This window comes from Notamacropus eugenii, chromosome 1 (genome assembly GCF_028372415.1).
Source record: "Notamacropus eugenii isolate mMacEug1 chromosome 1, mMacEug1.pri_v2, whole genome shotgun sequence".
In the NCBI taxonomy this organism is placed as follows: Eukaryota; Metazoa; Chordata; class Mammalia; order Diprotodontia; family Macropodidae; genus Notamacropus; species Notamacropus eugenii.
The window spans coordinates 409,992,448-410,006,532 of record NC_092872.1 but is presented as its reverse complement, the minus strand read 5'-3'; the positions used below and the strand labels follow the sequence as shown (position 1 = coordinate 410,006,532).

At 39.3% G+C, this 14,085-nt stretch overlaps 1 protein-coding gene and 1 long non-coding RNA gene across 7 annotated transcripts in view; one reads left to right on the top strand and one right to left on the bottom strand.

The window, feature by feature from the left end:
- FBXO38 (F-box protein 38) overlaps positions 1-14,085 on the top strand; it is a 119,206-nt gene that overhangs the window by 100,717 nt on the left and 4,404 nt on the right. For 4 of the 5 annotated variants that reach the window (XM_072631030.1, XM_072631026.1, XM_072631027.1 and 1 more), the window contains 4 exons: positions 3,280-3,383; positions 5,440-5,542; positions 10,881-11,047; positions 13,083-13,228. In XM_072631030.1, coding sequence (XP_072487131.1) covers positions 3,280-3,383; positions 5,440-5,542; positions 10,881-11,047; positions 13,083-13,228 — 520 coding nt within the window. The remainder of the gene's footprint in view (positions 1-3,279; positions 3,384-5,439; positions 5,543-10,880; positions 11,048-13,082; positions 13,229-14,085) is intronic. The other variant, XM_072631028.1, reaches the window with a different exon arrangement.
- The window catches only part of LOC140518689 (uncharacterized), a 43,778-nt gene that overhangs the window by 26,244 nt on the left and 3,449 nt on the right, over positions 1-14,085 (bottom strand). The window lies entirely within an intron of this gene.

Sequence of the window (14,085 nt, the reverse complement as noted above, 5' to 3'; positions counted from 1 at the left end):
TACATAGAAGAGAATACTGTGGAACAAGCCTACCTAAAGGAATGGTGGCACCAGTTTAATTTGTTTAAAACCTTGAATATCAGGTTAAGGAGTTTAAACTTTACCGCCAGATTGGCAACAGCAAGTCACTGGAAAACTTCTGATCGTTTTAGTCAAGACAATGGGTAAACTAACAACATGCAGAAATAAAACCTGGAAGTTTTATTTAGTAACTTTTGCTAGGAAGATGGCTTAGTAGAAAGAACCATGAATAAGAGACTCCTAGTATTTACTGACTCTTAGGACTTTGGGCAAGTAACTTCTTTCTATTCTAGATTTATGAAATTCCAGCTTTACTGCAAAAAAATATTGACAGTTCTTGACCTTAACTTTTAATTGAATAAAACTCTTCTTGGGATTGAAATGGGACAGATTTTGTGTTGACAGCTTCTTTCATAGGAATGTATGATTTAGAACCTAGAATGAACCCTAGGGGTCAACCAGTCCATCCTTTTCACTTTACAGGTAAGGAAACTGGCCAAAAGATGTCATGAGGCTTGCCAAGGTCATACAGGTACTAAGTAGTAGAGGGAGAATTAAAACCCAGGTTCTTTGGTTCCAAATCCAATTTTCTTTCCACTGTACTATACTATTTCTATAATTACACAAAATTTAGATCCACTTTATTTTGTTTCTCTGCAGGCACAGGGTTCCCTTAAGAAAATTAAGCTCAAATATAAGTTTCCTAGGGTACTAGTTACTTTTTAAAAAATAATCTGGCTCTACTACAGAATAATCTGACTCTACTACTACTATTCAGATTGAAAGGAATAGCCTCTGAAAGGAGAAATGGCCTTTTTCTCATCCTTTTTAAAGGTAATGTTCTGGCAGTGTCATCTTCTGCTTTGGAGAATTAGGGCCTAACATCACAGTATAATGGAATATTGGAAGTCAAAAGATTTGGGTCAGAGTCCCCACTCTGGGCAAAGTCACTTCACCTCTATTCTCAGAGCATAACAGTTGATTCACCTGTTCTTACTGGGTGTATTGTAAAGAGAGAACTTGATAATCTTTAAATCCTATAGCAATTGAAATTGTTATTAGGTAATTAGGAAAGAACTCAGTTCTTTCCCTGGTAGGGAGTCATAATTAGTCATAGTTTCAAAGACTCAGAGGCCTGGAGGAAATTAAAATCACTTAGTTCAACCTTTTTCTTTTGTAAATAAGGAAATTGAGGCATTAAGGGATAGGGAACTGCAAACTGAAGCATAGAAGTAGAAAAATACAAAATGTATTCAAGTGACAAATACCACCATAGAATCATAGAATTAGAAATGAAAGGAGGCCATCTATCCCTTCATTTTCCAGATGAGGAAATGGACCCACAAGTTTAAGTGACTTGCGAAAGGTCACAGAGGTTGTGACAGAGGCAGGATTTGAAACCAGGTGCTCTAACTCCAAATTCAGCCAGTATGTGGCATAGTGTATAGAAAAATAATGTGAAAGTTGTGAGCAACAGGAGTTAGAGTTGGAAAGGTAGAGGCCATGTGGTGGAAGGTATTGAATTTAATCTGGCAGCAGTTTGTGGCTTAAATGGAAAGGAAGGACGCTTAAGGCAAAAGACTAGTTATACAGATGTTAGAGTAAGTTTGGATGAAGTGATTATCACTGGCAAAATAAAGGCAAATGAATTTTTAAAATATTTGTTAAGCACTTAACTGTTTGCCTAGATCTGGGGACACAATTTTTGCAATAGAAAAAACGAGACAGCCCCTATTCTCAAGCTCACATTCCATGTAGGAGAGACAACACATAAAAGACAGCAGAGTGAATGGAAAAGACCAGAAGTCATAAGAATGCTATGGAGCAAAAGATGGCAAGACCCAGGGGTCCTGGGGGTTTAGCATTGGGATGGATAGTGATGATTTGGGTGATCAGGTGACCTGAGGATTTAGAATTGGGGTAATTGGCAAGGCCCTAGGTTCTACCAGATCAGGTAGTGATTGGTCTAGTGACTGTAGAAGTAGGGCAAAAAGAAAGACTGGGTAGTCCTTAGAATTCAGTAGCAGGGCAGACAAGCCTAGCAGTCACTGGAGGGATTGTAGTTGTTGACTTGTAGCTAACCCAAGGAGAATGAAAGTTTGCAAAATAAGAATCCATAGAAGTTGGTGACTATTTGAATGATACTCCATTATCCAAGGTGGGAGGTGGGGGTTGCAGAAATGGGGTAGGATGGAAGGGGAGGCAGGGGAGGGGAGAGTTAAGCTAAAAACAAAAAAGTTAGAATTGTACAGTTACCTGCAGTTAAGAAAATAGAGACCATCTACCATGCTATCTTGTGCCCTGTTTCACAGCCTCTAAATAAGAGGTAGCTCATCTTGCCAAGACTAGCCCTTCTATTCTCATTCTTGATGCAGTCCCCTTTAGTCTCCTCTGGGAGATTTCCTGCTGTCTCCTCCCTACCTCTCCATTATTTACTGGTTCATTCTCTGCTGTATTACATGTATGTCCAGGCCTCCCCATAAAACTGTCATCCTATAGCTCTTCTCCTTTTTGCAGCTATACTTCTTAAAAGAATCACTTAACCCATATTACTTCACCTCATCTCTCATTTCTCAACCCTTTACAGTTTGGTTTCCAATCCTACTTCTCCACTGAAACTACTCTCTTTAAGATTATAAACAGTCTCTTAATTTTTAAGTCTATTTGACTTAGTCCACATATTTGAATCCTCCAGCAACTTTTAATATAGTTGACCACTCCCCTCTCCTTAAAACTTTCTCATCACCTAGTTTTCATAAACAGTACTTTTTCCTTGTTCTTTTGTCTACGTTACTTCTTTGTAGTGCATTATCTACCTTCCTTCTCATTCTGTATCTTCAACTCTGAGGTCTTATGGAAGGTATTCCTTACATCAGATGAGTGTTTGAATTATATGAGCTCTAAAGTCCCTTTCAGCTCTAAGGTTCTTTGAAAGTATGAAAGATTGGGGAAAAGAAGGATTGCAGTGGTCCCAAAGTTTGGAATATAAATAACTAGAAGAATGGTGGTATTATTAATCAGGAAGAAAAAATAGATTGGTGGAGAGGAAGACAATAAGTTCAGTTTTAGAAATTTTGAATTTAAAGTGTCAGTAGCTTTTGTAGGTAGAATTTCAGGTCCAGAAGTCTGGTTGGGTATAGATCTATCTAGTGGAGAATTATCTGCTTGGATGTGGTCATTGAAGATATAGGAATGGATGAGGTCATCAAGGGAGAGAAAGAAGAGACACTGAAATGTATTATTTTTTTCCTTCCCCAGCAGAGGTTGCCAAACCAAAGCCACGTCATGCAATGAAGCGGAAAAGGACAGCTGATAAGTCCACGAGCACCAGCGATCCTGTTATTGAGGATGATCATGTGCAGGTGACATCCTTTTCCTTTTTTGGCTTAAAGCAATCAATTTTTTTTTTCCTGTACAGAAGAAATTTAGTTACTTTGCACACTGATGAGAACATATCTTTATCATTTCTTTGTCTTGCAGAGAAAATGTGTGTAATGTAGTAGAAAGAGTGCTATATTTGTAGTCCTGGGATCAGAGATTGTAGAGGACTTTGAATGCTCTTTGAGTATAATTTATCCTATATGTAATTATTACTCCAGTACTCTTCTCTGGGTTCTTGAAGGCTTAAAATAAAAAGCAAAATCTGACAGCTGCTACCAAGCTGAAAGGTACTGGAAATGTAGACACAGTGATAGGTTGTGAACCTGTTACTTTAAAACTAGCCTGTCTCAGTTCAAAGTGGCTTATTACTTAGAAAGATGACCATTGGGTAGTGATTTTTTTTTTCAGCCACAGCAAATCACAAAAACCACATGTAGGTATGGAGGGGATTATACATGTCAATGAAGGTTGTAAACATACTAATGAAGTCATGGGGCTTTGAAGTATTTGTTAAACTCTCACATATAGCATGGCCTCTACTGGAGGGTTAATGACTCCCAGGTACAGAAATATGGTTAGTAAGATGGAGTTTAGGAAAGGATTTGTAGTGGAGGTGTAGCACCTGAAGAAGGAAAGGAAGAACTTCAGCACTGAAATGGGTGTTGAGAGCTCTGTTCCAGTTATTGAGGATATCATGAACATAGACTAGAGAAAGAAAGATAAGAATAGGGAATGAATAACAGTCTTTTTAATTTTAAACTTTAAATATAGAAAAGGAGAATAATAATGAGAAAACACTCATAAGAAATAGTTTGGAGCCAGCTGGTAGAGGGCTGATTGAATACCAGTATCAGTTCATTCTTTATCTGTAGGCAGTGGTAAGCCACTGTAGGTTTTCAGGTAGAGGAGTGACAGTGATCAGGGTTGTCTCAAAGAGGACTATGATATCAGGAAGGTGATGCCATGACTTACAAGTGATTTGGATTTGTGAGGGAGGACTGTGCAGAGTTTCGGGCCTCACTTCTCCAGAGTCATCTGGGTCCAGTGGTAAGCTATGGATTAGGGCGACTGAAGATGGCCCTGTGGGAGACCTTGGCCATTTTAAGCTAAGGTCTTTCCTATGTCTCAGTTTGACTGAGGTAATGCCCTTTCAGTGATTAAGGCTAGGTAAGAAATGAAGCAAAAAATGGCTTCATTTAGCTAGTCAAAAAAAAAAAATCAGTCTGGGAGGGTAAGACCCTCAGGGTTTCTGGCCAGAAGAGAAATATTTGCTATTTATATTCATTCTGAGCCAGTCAGGGCCTAAACAGTGACTAAGTGGGGCTTGGGCCGGGAGTGATTTGAGTTTAAGGCATGGTCCTTAAGAAGGCAATCTAGACTGTAAATCCCATGATATCTTCTTTGGGCGGTATACCTGTAGGTAAAGGTATGATTCCACTTGTGGACTGAGGGAGAGGAAGGAGAGGATTGAAGAGGAACTATGTTGTCCAATTAGAACTAGAGAGTTGGGTCCCCAGTGGGGCATTTCCCTCCTACTCACCACTTGTTGTTTGTCCTTGATGCCATGTTGTGCAAGTGAATTGGATTTAAGTGAGGGAGGGCCGTGCAAAGTCAACCAGCTTCATTTTGTCCCCTGGAGCCATCAGGGGGCAGTGGCAAGGTATAGATTGAGATGACTGGAGATGGCCCCCACAGTGATCAGGGAGTACATTACTGTGAAAGCTTTCTGAAAAAATGTGATCAGAGATGGGACAGTCTGATTATAGGAAGACCATTTTAGGAGTCTTTTAAAACAGTCCAGTTGATAAGAGATAAAGGTCTGGAGTAGAGTTGTGGCGATGGTATTGGAAAGGAGAACACTGGGTAGTTACTTTGGTGGTGGAACCAACAAAAATGGACTACTGTTTGGATGTGGTAGAAAAGGGAAGAGACAAAAGTGATTGTAGGGTTATAAGGAAATATAGCATTTAAAAAAAATACTAAATAAATTGGAATTTAAATTTGCTTTGTATCAATTTTGTTTTTCGTTATCAACAGGTTCTTGTCTTGAAATCCAAAAATCTTGTTGGAATCACATTGACCAACTGTGGAATCACAGATCTAGTACTAAAAGATTGTCCTAAGATGATGTTCATTCATGGTAGGTGTTTATATCCAATATCTGACATACTTCGTCTGTTATTGCCAAGACCTAATATAATCATTGTGTTATAAACATGAGCATCTTTTAAAAGTAATTTCTCATGTGCTTGATTGATTATTGAGCAGTCAACTTAGTATTTCAGCATAGGGACAGAGAGAATGTTCACTTATAGCCATTGCTAATTGATTACATTCTGGATTTTGTCATAAGGGGAAAAAACCAAACTTCTAGCACTTCTTTTGCATATAGGTGATTCCATACCTGAGGAATATCTTTCCAGACTCTACCAAAAAGGAATCATGGCTTCCCATCATTCCTAATCATATCTTCATGCTTAAAATGGTTCTTCTTTAGTGATTATGTTGGGGCTCATGTGCAGAAATTTGCCTGTCAAGCCTATGGAGAATCATAAGGACTTTCTATACTTACTTCAAACAGCAGCACTGTATGAGTGAAATTACTGTTCCCAGATTTAGTTATTTATACTTGTGATTAGCACAATAAAGTAGCGCAGGTATTCATAATCATAAAGTCCTACTTTTAATTTTCCACCATTTTTTGATTGTGTAGTTAAAAAAAAAGTCCTGGGTTCTCAAAAGATTGTACCAACTGAGCACCAACTCCATCAGAGCTTACCAAATGGAAAGTCTTCATGTATGAGCCTGGCAACAGACAGTATATGGACTAGATGATGTTTAAGATTTCTTCTAGCCTTCTGATCCTGTGATCCCTAGTATGGTGGGTTTATCCCTATGACCATATTTAGATGTACTTCTGCGCTAGCCTAATGGAAAGCAGATGGCACCATAGGCAACTTCTTGTCTCTTATTATTATCATCTTCTTTATTTGTGAAAGAATTTAAGCAAACCTATAATAAGACCAGAGAAGAGTTCATAGTGTGATAAAAGTTGTAAGTATTTTTAGAGGTAATCTAATCCTCACTTTCAGTCAAGCACTAGAATTCCGTCACTGGGACAGCTAGGTGGTGCAGTGGATGGAGCACCAGTGCAGGAGTCAGGAGTCAGGAGGACCTGAGTTCAAATCTCACCTCAGGCACTTGACACTCAGTAGCTATGTGACCCTGGACAAGTCACTTAACCCCAATTGCCTCATCCTGGGTCATCTCCAGTCATCCTGATGAATATTTGGTCACTGGATTCAGATGACTCTGGAGAAGTGAGGCTGGTGACCTGCACAGCCCTCCCTCACTCAAAACAAAGTCAAGTGCAAGTCACTTCATTATTTCTCTGATGGCATGGTCTTCTTCGGCAACAGAGGATGAATACACACAAAGAATCCCCTCATTAAGCACCTTTGACCAGAGATCACATTTGAGAACTTAATTGATTAGGCAGTCATGACCTCCAGATCAACCCATCCCTGTTTTATACAGCACTGATTTATAGATAATCTTCCCTTGCATTATTCTCCTTATTTACTTGTAATTTCCACCCATATGTCTTAGAGTGATATAAAATAAATTACATCTCTCTGAGGGCTACTTCACCATGAGGTAAAACCAAGGGGCTAAGTAGGAGGTGAACATAAGCACAAATGCTTCTACGTAGAGGCTCAGCAGCGTTTATTAAATACCTACCGCATGCATAGTATAACACATCATGGTGTGGTGCATAGAGGACCATCTCAGGAGTCAGAAAGATATGAGTTCAAGTACTGCCTCTGACTCACACTGGCTAATTGATACAAGACTACTTCTCCAAGTTGGCACTTAATGGTTTTTTGCAGTTTGGGAGGTAGGAGGCTGACTACTACTTTCATAGGTTCCACAGGTACTCTTTGAGTCTTCACTTTTAAAACTAGAGTTAAAAGCCCCCAACAGCGAGTTTACTTGTAATAGTCAGCTAATGAGTATAAGCCAAAGCAAAGAGAATTACTAAAATGGCATAGTAGCAACAGTAGCTACAAAATATTTTTCCGCATAAAGTGGAGTGCAGTCTTCCAGACTAGAACATTGGTAGAAAACAGACACAAACCTAGAGTTCACTAATACCAAGTCGCACTAATACCAAGTCACACTTTCAGAGAGCTCATTTGGCCATGGCAGCTCATGATTCCAGTACTTCAGGGCCATGATATCCCTGTTCTTGTGATATCTTCATGTTCTTCCCTTCACCAGCACTACATTAACTGGTAGGTTTAGCTTTTTAAAGGCTACCAAGATTGTGACCAGTCTTCTGCTAGCCACTGCCAAACTTTGTTCAGTCAGAGAAAAATGTTTACACTTTATAAAAAGATAAAAGAATATAGACATGTTTTTGCACTTAATTTAACCGGTTAACACCATTACTTGTTGTCTGCCCTTTTCTCTGATTGTATCAACTAGACTGGGTTAAATCCACTGTCCTCTTCCCTATCCCCTTACTATATAATAACAGGTCCGTCTATGAATTAAGAGCTCAGCATCATTTATTAAATGCCAACTCTATACCTGTTATGAGATTCCATGTTATAATTCATGGAGGACCAACTTGAGCCAGGAAGACCTGGGTTCAGGTACTGTCTCTGTCACATACTGGCTCTGTGAGGCCAGGCAAGTCACTTAACCTCTCAGTTCCCCAGGTGACTCTAATTCGGTAATTGCCTAATAGAAGGGACTCCCTGACTAAATCATAGGCTCTAAACTCCCAGAAATGTGCAAAGAATTATACTAAATGAGAATTAAGGGTAGCTGAGTCATGTTCCCTCCCTTCAAGGACCTTAAAGTCTTATAGATAATCTTTTAATTAAGTCTAGTAGTCCAGATTTCAAATGACATGGTTTTAGATTTTTAAAAGTTTTTCCTACTTACCTGTTTGCCATGCTATTATACTAGGAGATTAGTGCACAGCTAAGTGCACACCTGCTGGTGAGGGCAGGACTGGGAGCCTCATTTTAGGAAGAAGCTGGAGATAAGAAGCAGGAGCAGGTCTGGAAGACCACCAGTATGGAGAGAAAACTGAAGACCATGCTATATTTGGATCATTTAATTGAACTACAAATTTGTAGCTTAGAAAAAGAGCACGCTTCTTGGAGAAGGGGGGGTTACATAATTGCTCTCTTTAAAGGGCTGTCTTGAGGAAGGAGAATTGGACTTGTTTTCCTTGTTCCAAGAGATGATGAAGAACAGTGTGGAGAAGTTGGGGATTGCATTTAGGCAGGTTTCAGGTCAATATGAGTAAAACCTAACCATTAGAACTCTGTATACTATAGTAAAGTGGGGTGACTTACCAGATAGGGAAGGTTTGGGTGAAACTCAGGGTATTATAGAGACAATTCCTCTTCAGGGAGGAAGAGATTAAACCTCTGAGCTCTCTTTCAATTTGTAAATTCTGTTTCTCTTCCCAAATACTTGTTAATTCAGTCTGTCTAAACAGGGTGATAGAGGGTTACATAGGGTACCTAGGGAAATTGTAGTAGTAGCCCTACCTCAGATTTTTGACCCTTGATATATTGGATTATTTTTAACTTTAATGAGGTGTTATCAGAGTCGCCTTTGAAGACTGGATGGGGTGGTAACATCTCTTCCTTTCTCAAAGGGCGCTTATGTAAGATTACAGCTTTTGGTGGTTCCCTTAGCTCTTTGTTCTTTTTCAGAAGAGGGCTACTTGGTACCAAGAGTTTGTTTCACATTTGCATCGAGTTTTTTAATATTTCTTCTTGATTTCTTGGTCCAGTTCCTTTTGGAATGAAGAAAACTATAGGTTCCAAGTAGAGTAGAAAAAGAGATGTGACAAGTAATTCAAAATGTTGTCTTAGGTAGAGAAGTTATATGAGATGAATGTCATCTCACTGATTCCTACCACTACCCTTTGTAGAATGTGCTTCCTGACTCTGCTGGCTTCCCTAGCTATGCCTGAATTTGCTACTCCAAGAACTCAGATTCTATTCAACATAATATTTTGTTTATGCTCTTGAATCACAGTTTGGTGTATACCCTGCCTTCCCCAGAAGAATTCTTTCCCTTGGGCCCCATATATTAGCTCCTGATCACTAGTGTGAATCATCCCCTATCCCTTTGGTAATAAGGGAAGGATCAGGAATGCAATAGTATTGTCTCATGTCCAGATTAAATTTAGGCCCTGTCATGAGGGTGGAGTTTGTAGAACAAATGACAAGGTGCTGTTTATCTCACATAACCTTTCTGCCCAACACAGCACTTTCTTAGGATTGTGGTAATGTACTAGCTTTGCCCTTTTTGTTCTCTTACCATATTAGTGTTGCTGTGGGCCTGGACAAAAACTATAGTTTTATGGGAACTGGCCTTTTATTAATCTAGTTCTTGCCCATGAAATTTTATAGATTGAGACTCAGTACCAATACTTCATATATTCTTTCAGCAGAGACTTACTGAGTATGAACTGTGGACCCTGTGTTAAGTGCTGAATTTACACAGATGACCTGAGCTTGTGTGTAGAGAGTGGACAATGAAATTGAAATCTGCCATGATTTTGTTCTTTAAAAACTAAACTACATAGTACTGGAGGCCTTCCAACAAAGGCTAATTATCTACTGAGGATGTTGTTGAAGAAATGGCTGCTCAGATTGGTCTTGACAGCCTCTGAGACTCAAGGACTAAGGAGATTCTCATGGCTTTGCTCAGCCCTTGTGGGTCTGTGGTTGACATCCAGACCTAAAGCTCTGACATCTCTCTTGTGCTCTAGACTCTCTTGATTTTTACATCATTGTTTTTGAACTGCTTGTGGTATCTGTCAGTTGTGAAGTTTTTATCCAGGTATTTTGGACTATGTGATTGGTCTGAAGAGGTAATTTGGTATGATGGAAAACACCATTGAACTATGGAGTCAAAAAAACTGTAACTCGGACCCTAACTTTGTCACACACTAGTTTTGTGACTTTTGGTAAGTCACTACCTCACTTAGCCTTAGTTTTCTCATTTGTAAAAAACAAAAAAATGTATACTATGCCCCCTATCCTGCAATGTTGTGAGATTAAGTTGAAATGATAAACCATTTTACAACCTTGAAAGTGTTCACACATGATCGTGATAATTCTAGATCAGAGAAATTGAGCTGGAAAGAACTTTAGAGGCCATATCTAGTCCAATCAGTCATTTTACAGATGAGGCCCAGAGACTGTGATTTGCCCAGGTCAGAGGACACATAAGGTCAAGTAAGTAGCAGAGCCAGAATTTAAGCCCAGGTTTTCCAGCTCTGAATCCAGCACACTTTGTACTGCACTGTACTGCCTCTGAGTTCAACTTCATCTTAGTCTAGAAAGATTGTGGCTAGTCTTTGAAATGAATCACAACAAGCTGTGTTTCTGTTAATTTGGTTATATTGTTGGGAATTTAGAACTTTATGTTTTCTTTTGTAGCTACAAGATGTCGAGTCCTGAAGCACTTGAAAGTTGAAAATGCACCAATTGTGAACCGATTTGACTATGCTCAGTGCAAGAAACTGAACATGGATCAGGTACTAGATCAAATCCTAAGGATGCCTGCAGAAAGAAATCGGATCATATACCTTCGCCCAATGCAGCAGGTAGCACTAACTCTACTTTTGATTCATGGGGTTGGTTTTTGATCATCCCACTCCTATACATTCACTTTTTAGATCTTTGCACTTACACTGTCCCCCCACATATTTTTCTTAAGAATGAACTCTGTAGTTCTTTGTTGAAGTTGCCATAATAGTTTTTCTAAACACTTAAGAGTTCACCTAGGCAGATGAAGATTGGCATTGCTGCTCACCCTCTTTCCCTGTCACCTAGACTTGCACTCAGTGGTCTAATTTGTCTGTTTTTCTTCATTCTCGTTCCTCTGATTTATCTTGTACCTATTGCCAGATGGGTCTTGGTGGTATAGAGTCGAGAAAGGGAGAGAGTATATGTATGTGTGTATATCACTTCACTGCTCAAAGGCTAAGGATCTTTTTTGGTTTCTAAACAAAGATGAAGTCATAGATTTAGAACTGGAATGGGTCTTAGAGGCCACCTAGTCCAGTCTCTTTATTTTTCAGATGAGGATACCAGGCCCCAGAAAGATTAAATGACTTTCTGAAGACTACACAAAATATGAAGTGCCAGAGGTCATATTTGAATACAGGGACTAATATCCAGGGTCCTTCAGTATCTGGCTATAACCTGGTTTTCCAGCTTTGTCTCCTGCTACTCCTTCTCACCTATTCTGCATCCTAGCCAGAATGAACTACTTGCCATCTCTGCACCCATTTCATAGTTTCCCATCTCTGTACCTTTACTCATACTCTACCCTATATCTCTAATGCCTTTCTTCATCTGTTACCCAAAGAAGTGATTATTTAGCTCTGCTTTTGATTAATGGTATTGCATTTTGATCACTCCACCCTCATACATTCTTTTAGATCTTAGCATATAGATTTTCTGCCCAGCTTAGATGCTACTTCTTCCAGAAAGCCTTTCCTCTTCCCCCTCATCTGAAAGTGATTTCTCCATCTCATAGCACTTTTTGCTTCTCTTGTACTTTTTTCATACTTCAATGAATCTGTGATTTCATTGATGTAGGTGTTACCTCCCATGGTGTAAATTACAATCCATCCATACCTTCTCATCCTGTTCAACTCTTACTCATGCCATCCCATCATAAATCTGCTCCCTGCAACATGTTGAGGACCTTCCCCTAAATTTCTTGACATTTTATGAATATTCGAAGTGTATGTGGGCTGTCTGTCTGTTATCCCTTATCCTCACCATATGTCTAGCCTACCTCCTTTTCCAGTCCTTTGTCCTATATGCTGCCTCTGCACAATTCTTTCAGTAATAAAAAGTAGCCTATCCATACTTGTCATGTATCTTTGCATATTTAAGAATATGAGTTAAATATTCCCACTGCTACATTTTGTAGCTTCTTAAAGACTGAAACTGTCTGTGTTTCTCTTTTTATATCCCCTATCCTCTAACACAATGTCTTTGTACATAGTAGGTCCATAATAAAAAACTATTTATTTGAATGAATAGTAGACATTTACTATTTATAAACATTGTATGTCAAATACTGTGCTTGATACGAAGAGGAAAATAAGTTAAAGACATGATCTCTGCCTTTAACAAGCTTACAATCTAAAGGTAAGAGTAGTGTTACAGAATTTAGTACTGGAAGAGATGTTAGAAGTAGTCTAGTCCAGTCCTTTAATTTTACATTAGCAGACTCAGAAAGATATCCTTTCCATTGGGTCACAAGGATAGCTAACTAACCTCTTCTTCTAGTCCAGGGCTCTTTGCACTATACCATGTTACCTCCTAATAAGAGCCTGAATTTCCCTAGCTGAACAAAATGCCTTCCTCACAGCAGCTGTGCTATGAAGTACAGATGATAAGTGATATTATTCCCACTTTACAGCTGAGTAAGCTGTAAGGCTCAGAGAAAATAGGTGGTATTTCCACACCCATACATCTAGTTAAATGACATTGCCCAGCCTTGAACCCAAGGGCTGTCCTGTAGTCACAACCCATCTGTGAGGGGTAGTTCTGCTGTTCCTTTGGCTCTCCCTTCCTGACCCATCTTGGCTCTGAGCCCTCCATCTGTATCCTTCCCTTTAGGTCGACACACTGACTTTGGAACAGAAGATATTCAGCGGCCCTTATCCCTATCACATCTGTATCATTCACGAATTCAGTAACCCTCCCAATGTGCGCAACAAAGTTCGCATTCGCAGTTGGATGGACACAATAGCAAACATCAATCAGTAAGTATCCATCTGCAGAGAGGCCTAGAGAGGCTTGAAGATCTTCCTACTTTTGAGAAGCATTGCCCACAGGTGACTCTCAGGTGCTAAGACAATCATAATCCAATAAAGATAGTCCAGTTAATGGCAAAGAACCCTCAGTGGTCACTTAATCCAACCATCTCATTTTATAATTGAGGAAACTGAGGCCCATAGAAGTTACCCAAAGTCACATAAGTAGTCAGTGTCAGTCAGGCTTCAAACCTAGGCCCTGTGACTGCAAAGCCAGCCTTCTTTTCCCTGAACCACTCTGCTTCTGTGTTTCTATAGGAGGACACTCACCTGAAGCCTCTTAAGATAAGTGACAGGGAGTGATTTTTTTCAACTTAGAATGAAAAGTGATGAAGCCTACAGGAAGTCATCTTATTTTCATAACTATCCCTGAGCCAGTCATGAACAGGACTCAGTCTGTACCTAAGGAACTCTATCCTACTTTCTTTCTTTCTTGAATTAATAACTCATATTTTCTAAGTACTTTTAAGGTTCATAAAAACACTTTGCTTGCAACTCTGTGGGGTAGATTTTTCAGGTGTTATTATCCCCTTCACTCATAGCTAATAAGTGTTGAGACCAAAACTTGGACCACATCTTTTGACTAGAAAATCAGTTCTTTTTCCATGATATCACATTGCCTCTTGAATTCTGCCTGTATCTAACCACTGCTTGATAGCCAAAGCCACATTCTTAGAATTGTAAGATGTTAGAATTGAAAGTGACCTTACAGATCATCTAGCCCATGAAATTAAAACCTAGAGAGGTTGAATTTGTCATGTGAGCACAGATCTTTGTTATCACTGTTTCACCATGGACCTTAGTTA